Genomic DNA, 7,900 nt, shown 5'->3' on the forward strand with positions numbered 1-7,900 from the left:
TAGCTAGCTCCATCATCCATCACCATCTTTCTTTTTCTTCTGCTCTTCACACACAACCCTCAGATCTTTCAGTTCAGCTCCGAGTTTCTCAACTAGCTGCCAATTATTTTTCCGTTTCTCATTTGATTTTGCTCATTAAAAAAAAGCAAATTTTCATTTTTAGGGTTTAATGTTTTTACTTGATCTGTTTGGAAGTTGGAACTAAGAAGTGGTGATTTCGGGAAAATGCTGAGTTTATGAGGAGAAATGGTTATTGGGATTTGTTTGGATCGAGGAAAAGACTTAAACTTTTCAATTTGCAAAACGAGGGTCCTTGTTTCCAAAATGTGGATCTTGTAAAAGCTGTTGACTTTGATCAACAAAGAAAAATAAGAGAAAAGAGAAAAAAAGGAGCAACATTTCCCTTTTTTCTTTCCAGCTCAAGGTGGTTCAACTTAGAAGAAGCTTAAAGGTTAAGTAGCTTTTTGAAGTAGGATGAAAAAGTACTGTGTGTATGTATATTTATATGTTGAAGACTTGACTTGAGTTGCATTTCTGGGGTTGTTGAGTAACTGAGTTGACTCTGAAATCAGATAAGAAGGTAGATGCTAAGATAGTAGTATGTAGAGTATTATTTTATATGGTTATGAAAAAGTTAGGTATTCAGCATGTGTGTGTGTGTTTTAACTTTTACCTAAACCATTTTTGGATTAATGAAGTTACATATTCATGTGTGATGTTTGTCTCTCATGTTTTATTAGCTTTAAATGCAAAAACTGAGGTTGCTGGTGTTATTAGTTTTGGTTATGAGAGAATGTGAGATCACCTACCAAAAGTCCTTTTGATTTAATGAAGTAGCCTTAGATTTGATGGAGTTTTATTTGGTGGTTAATTATATTTTCTGTGCTTACTTGATCCTACAAAATGTTCATGAAGTTAGTGGCATCAGAAAATAAAGTGTAGAATTGACAGAATATTCTGTTGTAATGGCTTGGTACTAAATTGAGGATCACATTGTTGTTTGGTATACCCTTTTAACTTTCTACTTACACTGAGCTTTTAAAGTGATTTGCAGACAGTTCTAGCTCCAACATCTTACTACATGAGATTAGGAAAACCAAGTTAAAGACCATGATTGAAGTATCTCGAGGCAGCGAATAAGGTTTTGTTAGACTTCTGGTGGAGTGAAGGGGACTTGCCATTTTTAGACACATTTGGAAAAGGCACATTATTGAAAGTGGAAGAAGCTTTTGTTAATTCAAGTTTGACTTGTGCATATCAGAATGGGGATTCAGTGCTCCAGATTCTTTCCATGTTGTATGAATTCACAAGTTAAGGCATCTGTTCCTGAAACTCCAGATGCCGGTGGGTAAAATCATACCATAACCATAGTGGATTGTGTTGTTCTGGTTGTGTGACAAGAAGTTCTGATTTATGATGGATGTTTATTTGATTTTTGTTCCAGAAAATGAGGACACAAGTGAGGTCAGTAACTGGCCTATGTTCTGTGAATTTTCTCTAGAGCAACTTAAGAATGCTACCTCTGGTTTTGCTGTTGAGAATATTGTATCCGAACATGGAGAGAAGGCACCAAATGTTGTTTATAAAGGGAAGCTGGAGAATCAAATGAGGATTGCCGTTAAACGATTCAACAGAAATGCTTGGCCTGATTCGCGGCAGTTTTTGGTAAGTCTTTCCCCATGACTTCCTCCACAACTTAGTTTTCAATTATCATGTTGATGATCTAAGACTGTATCTAAATAAGTTTTCTTTCAAAGGGTAGATAAATAACATCTTTCAGCTTCATCTTTTATGTGAAGCTAATGTCCATCAAGTTGTGATGGTAGACCTTCTTTTTGCCCTTTTGTTTTAACCTACTAAAAACAAGTTTTTGCAACAACTGTAGGAGGAAGCAAGATCGGTTGGTCAGCTTCGGAACCAGAGACTAGCAAATTTGCTTGGTTGTTGTTGTGAAGGAGATGAAAGGTTGCTTGTGGCTGAATATATGCCCAATGAAACACTTGCAAAGCACCTTTTCCATTGTAAGCAATCCTTCCATGCATATATTTTCTCCTTGTCATATTTGAAAATATTATTACTATATCTTGAATATATGATTTATTTATTTAGTTTAAGGTTTTGTTAGGATTAGTGCCTAAGCCACCATTTTACTAACCATTTTCCATTTGGAATTTACATGATACCAATGGGTGCAGTTTATTTTTAGTTATAATGTTTAAAAGTTCTGTAAACATCAAGAATGAGTGGCTAGGAATGTTCTTGAGCACACATTAAATGTGCTCCAAGAACGTGCGAGTATTTTTGTTATACAATTCAAATGACATTAGAAAGGGCGCCATGAATAGATTCGACTTAAGAGTGGTTCTATTTCTTGTGTCTAAACCAGGGGAAACACAACCCATGAAATGGGCAATGCGGCTAAGAGTTGTTCTACATCTTGCACAAGCTCTAGAGTACTGTACAAGTAAAGGGCGAGCACTCTATCACGACCTTAATGCATATCGGGTTCTATTTGATGAGGTAAGCTTTATGTGCCTTGCCTATTTTATATGTGTCTAACATAATTAGATTGAGATAAAAATGTTAGAAACTTTCAGGATGGTAATCCTAGGCTTTCGAGTTTCGGCCTCATGAAAAATAGTAGGGATGGGAAAAGTTACAGCACAAATTTGGCATTTACCCCTCCGGAGTATCTCAGAACCGGTACGAATGTTGTTTAGTCTGGCCTATTAATGCTTCAAACTCAGCATAGTTGAAAATCTGTATTGCATTTTAAATTTACAACCAGTTATATTTTGCAAGATCTGAGTGATGCAATATTTCATATATCTCTTTGTTCCATAGGGAGAGTAACACCGGAAAGTGTGATTTATAGCTTTGGCACTCTTTTGCTGGACCTTCTCAGTGGGAAACATATCCCCCCAAGTCATGTAAGTTATTCCTTCTGGCTGAATTCCCTAACAAAGACATAGCATGTTTGTGTACTATTATTAATACACATACATATATAAGTATTGTAAAATTTTGTGCAGGCCCTTGATTTGATTCGGGACAGAAATCTTCAGATGCTAACAGATTCTTGTTTGGAAGGGCAATTTTCTGATGATGATGGGACTGAGTTGGTGCGGTTAGCGTCACGGTGTTTACAGTACGAACCTCGAGAACGGCCTAATCCGAAATCGTTAGTGGCTGCACTGGCTCCTCTTCAAAAGGAAACAGAGGTTTGTTTATTAGTATATGTTCACATAAAACATGCTGAAATGACAAACATATCACAACTCCTTACTATTTTCTCATAACAAAATTTAGATCTCATCTTTTCTTTATAGGTTCCTTCAGATGTCTTGATGGGAATTCCACATAGTGCTGCTACTTTTGCTTCATTGTCTCCACTTGGTGAAGCATGTGCAAGAAAGGACTTGACTGCCATACATGAAGTTCTGGAAAAACTTGGCTATAAAGATGATGAAGGAGTGGCAAATGAGGTTCTTTATCTATATTATGTTTTAATTAATTGCTATATTCCTTTTAAAATTTTTTACAAGATTTATGTAATATACATTTTATATGCACAAGTGGACAAGATGCTTACTTTTGTGTTTGCTTTTCTCTTTTTGGATACTGCAGTTATCATTCCAGATGTGGACTGATCAAATGCAGGAGACATTGAATTGTAAGAAAAAGGGCGACGTTGCTTTCCGGCAGAAAGATTTTAAACTAGCAATTGAATGCTACACGCAGGTAGTTTTTATGCTCTCTTAATGATTTACATGCACTTGTATGTTATACAGATCACTACTTTTTACTGAATTCGAAGGTAACTGGATCCTAATCCTTCATAGTTAGCATGAAAGTTTCATGTTTGTGAATAATGCTTTAGATTTCTAGCTAGAGCATAGTTACCATGGCTCTCTCTTATTTGCATGTGTACATTTACTGAATTCCCCATTTCCTACACTGCTTAGCAAATTCTCTATAAAATATAGTTTAATCACAAAAGGTACTGAATTTAGTACTGAAACAAGTCGTATATCCCGCTTTCTGGTAACTAGAGTTTCACATCAATATTTTGTTGATAAAGGAATAGTTTTGGTAGAATTTCTGAATCCATTCTTTTTAACTGTTCATACACAGTTCATTGATGCCGGAACGATGGTTTCTCCTACAGTCTATGCACGACGCAGTCTGTGTTATCTTATTAGCGACATGTATCAGGAAGCACTGAACGATGCAGTGCAAACAAGAGTGATTTCCCCTGTATGGCACATTGCATTTTATCTTGAATCTGTTGCACTTGGAGGACTTGGAATGGAGAATGAAGCACAAGTAGCAATTAAAGAAGCTACAACACTTGAAGCTAAGAGGAGTTCAAATGCTAAACAAAAGTGAATAAGGCTTTGTACAGAGACAAACCTTTCTTGCTGATTTATGTTCTGCATGATGATGATGACAACCACCACCCCCACAAGATTAATTATTACAAAGATTTCATCTTTGATTACACCATAGATCCACAACAACAAAGTTGAATGTGTTTTTTTAAGACTACTACTTCAAGGAACAGTGATTGGATTGGATGAGTGTTGGTTATGACACACCCCTTCCCCCTTTTTTGTTGGGTTGGTTAGGATGTTCAATTTAGTTTATGATTTGATTCATTGAAGCATGGCTCCTTACTTCTGGCAAAATTTTTCAAATTTTTTTTTTTCTATTTTATAAAAGGTTGAAAGTGTGAAAAGTGAATAGCTTTGTTGATCATGGCCTTGTATTTTCATTATTTTTTGTTGGAATGCCAAGATATTGTGTTCATTTGTTGGTGCCTTGAAGCTTGTGACATCAATGCTTTTGATTGAATGAAAAAAAAGAAAGGGTTGGATGAGAAGTAAAAAATGGGAAGAAAAAAACCTATGATATTTGCAAGTTTCATCATACTTAAGGTATCATAATGTTGGATATGCTGCTCATTCAATAATGATGAGAGCTATTTGCTCACTTTACACAATATGAAGGTTGGTTCATAACGAAAATATACACTTGTGAATGCATCATTTTATATGACAGGCCACAGGATCCAAATAAAAGGGGAGGAAAGTTAACAAAAGATAAACGAAACATATCAATACATAATTAAAGTAAGAAAATGGACGTTGGGAAGAGTATAGCAATGGAAAAACTGACAATGATGCTACTCTGTCATTTATGCCATTGGTACTGAACTTGAGTGGGCACACTTCTCATGTAAAATGAGTATAACAAACATTTCTCGTCATTCAACCATTCTATTAGACAACATTAATTCACATATGCAAATGGCTAAAAAGAAAACCTTCACTCATCAAGATGAATCAAATGTTATGATCATAGTATGAAGATGAGTTCATGGATTCTCCTTGCCGCTGTCCAATTTCGCCAGGTTATTTTCTTGAGACTCTCTCTTTGATCCGAAAATGTACTCCTTCACGGTACTCTGAGCTGAAAGTATTTGCTTCTTAACCTGCCATTAAGAAACCATTCCATCAGAAACAAGAGGGAAATAATCCTTAGGAATTAGCATTTCAACTAAATCATCTTCAACTTGACAAAAAGGCTTAAAACTAAATAAAATAAAACAGTATTCTCATTCAAATATATTGAAAACAAGTTATTCTGCTGTTATAGATGCATCAAACGTTTTATATAGCCATATCTATGGACTATGATAGTGAATGTTGACTAGTGAATTACTAATAAGGATAGGTTTGGTTGCGGAATAAAATTCAGGTGGACACTTTCATGTATCGAATTCATCCATGAAAACTTCATCCCATTTTTACACCTCTACCAAACAAATAAGTGTAGTAGAGATGAGATTGCTGAACTCTTTTGGGTATGACCAGACAAGTAACAAGTAAGACTAATAACAAATAAAATTGTGAGGCAGAATCTAGTATAGAGAAGATGACATAAACTTAAATAATAAGACTAACAGATGCTCTTAATAAAACTGTAAGTCAAACATTTTCTGAAGCTTTTGGGTTTTGATAACCCAGTGGCAGTAGATTGATGTATTGACATTCAGGCACTCCTGCCAGTGAAGCACATAAGCATCAAGGGCTCAAACTATGCACTCTATTAACAAGGTTTATTCAGTGATACTTGAGAAGGTGAACTCAAATGAGGAAGTTAATTTTCAGAGTACAACCAGAATAGAGGTTCTAGAAACAGCATTCTAACTAGAAAAGGCACATACTTATCTCTATTGCAAGGCCATAGTTTCTAATATACAAAGTTAGTTATTAGTGCAACATTTTACAGCTCATCCACAAGCAATTGCATGTACTTGCAAAAATGAAAGTATTGATATTTGATTATTTGAATAGTTTTTGAGAAGGGAACCATGCACCAGTAGAATAATCATGGTGGTCCAACCCCCAATTCACCAGTAGATTTTGAATAAAGTTTCAAATTGAAACCAGCATTCATCCAATAGGTATAACCAACACCAAATTAGATGACCTAACTTGACCTTTGTTTGAGACAAAAAAAAAATTCCAAATTGCAGCCATGAAACTTGCAACTAATAAGTAATAGCCCATAAACCAGAAAATCAACTGAGAAGTATGGGAAAAACTAGAACATCTATCCAATAATAATAACAATAAAGAAGAAAAGGGTAAAGATTAAAGCTTTTGAATCAGAGAAAGAGAGAGATTACACACAGGGTCGAGAGCGTTAGGCTGAGGGCCATAATCAGCGGTCAAGAGGAAATAGGAAGCGGTGACGGTTGCAACAATGGTTACCCTTTTCACCAGCTTCTCCGTTTTTGGACTCAACAAACTCATTTTTCTTCAATTTGATCAGATCCAATGCGATTATCTTCTTCGCTTCTCTCTAACTTCAAGCTTCAAGCTTCAAACTCTGTTCCAGGTTCGGCACTTGGGTTATTCGTTATTGTTTGTTTGTTGCCATTACCACTATCAAAGTAAAAACGAAGAAGATAATATATTTATTTAAATGAAAAAATTCTAAATAGCCCTCGACAATTATTTTAAAAGACAATTAGGTTTTGGAAAAAATAAATAAATAAATAAATAGGTCCTGACTTTTGTCCCGCAGGTATTTTTGTCCTTGACTATTAAAAAATACTTTTAAGTTCTTCACTTTCACAAAATTTAGACGGATCAGTCCCTCCGTCCAAATGCATCCGTCAGGACTGATCTGTCCAAATGTCTCCGTCAGGAACTGATCCGTCCAAGTTTTGTGGAGGTCAAAGACTTAAAAGTATTTTTCAATGGTCAAGAACGAAAATATCCGCAGAACAAAAGACCAGGAACCTATTTATCCTTTTCTCAAAAAAAAATACTCATTCCAATTTCTAAACTTTATTTTTATCGTATTGATTAGGCTTTGTGCCAAAAAAAATTTTTACACATAGCTAATCAATCCCAAAAAAACAAAGATCAAGAATCAAATTAAATATTTTTTTTGTCAAAAATCTCATTGTCCTTTCGAAATCATTGTAAAAAATCGAATCGAATATTCACTCTTTATTTAATAACTTTTTGTTTTATGTACCTTCTGGATTTAAGACTTTTTAATGGAATTATTGAATTTTATTTACCGTTTATTTATATTATAGTTGCTTTGGTGACTTTATTATATTACAAGAGAAAGTATGTGTAATTAATTTTAGAGTTTAATGTTTATAATTTATAATAAAAGATTAAAAATTTATAGTTTATGATTTAAAATTTAAAATAAATAAAATAATTTTAAAAGAGTTCTATAGTAAAATATATGTTTTTTTTGTTTAGAATATATTTGTTAAAATGTATGCTTAGAAGTAAAAGTTGAAATATAATTTAACATATAAAATAATTTTTTTTTCAAAAAATTTAAGTAAAATAAATTATCTTAAGAG

The 7,900-nt window shown here is 34.2% G+C and overlaps 2 protein-coding genes across 4 annotated transcripts; one reads left to right on the forward strand and one right to left on the reverse strand.

The window, feature by feature from the left end:
* On the forward strand, positions 1-4,809 carry LOC107621268 (probable serine/threonine-protein kinase At5g41260). Of its 3 annotated transcripts, none has more exons than XM_016323305.2 (11): positions 1-451; positions 1,055-1,344; positions 1,445-1,665; positions 1,886-2,021; positions 2,387-2,520; positions 2,598-2,703; positions 2,845-2,930; positions 3,033-3,221; positions 3,330-3,485; positions 3,628-3,741; positions 4,135-4,809. In XM_016323305.2, the coding sequence occupies exons 2-11, from the start codon at positions 1,263-1,265 to the stop codon at positions 4,387-4,389; spliced, it is 1,479 nt and encodes a 492-aa protein (XP_016178791.1). In that variant the 5' UTR covers positions 1-451; positions 1,055-1,262; the 3' UTR covers positions 4,390-4,809. The 3 variants fall into 3 exon arrangements, with proteins under 3 accessions (XP_016178791.1, XP_016178797.1, XP_020970186.1); XM_016323311.2 differs by having other exon boundaries at positions 441-580; XM_021114527.1 differs by lacking the exon at positions 1-451 and adding an exon at positions 465-580 and having other exon boundaries at positions 1,045-1,344.
* On the reverse strand, positions 5,093-6,982 carry LOC107621283. The gene is made up of 2 exons (XM_016323319.2): positions 6,699-6,982; positions 5,093-5,494 (listed from the first exon to the last, which is right to left on the reverse strand). The coding sequence occupies exons 1-2, from the start codon at positions 6,819-6,821 to the stop codon at positions 5,378-5,380; spliced, it is 240 nt and encodes a 79-aa protein (XP_016178805.1). The 5' UTR covers positions 6,822-6,982; the 3' UTR covers positions 5,093-5,377.

The sequence above is a fragment of the Arachis ipaensis genome, chromosome B02 (assembly GCF_000816755.2).
Source record: "Arachis ipaensis cultivar K30076 chromosome B02, Araip1.1, whole genome shotgun sequence".
Classification (NCBI taxonomy): domain Eukaryota; kingdom Viridiplantae; phylum Streptophyta; class Magnoliopsida; order Fabales; family Fabaceae; genus Arachis; species Arachis ipaensis.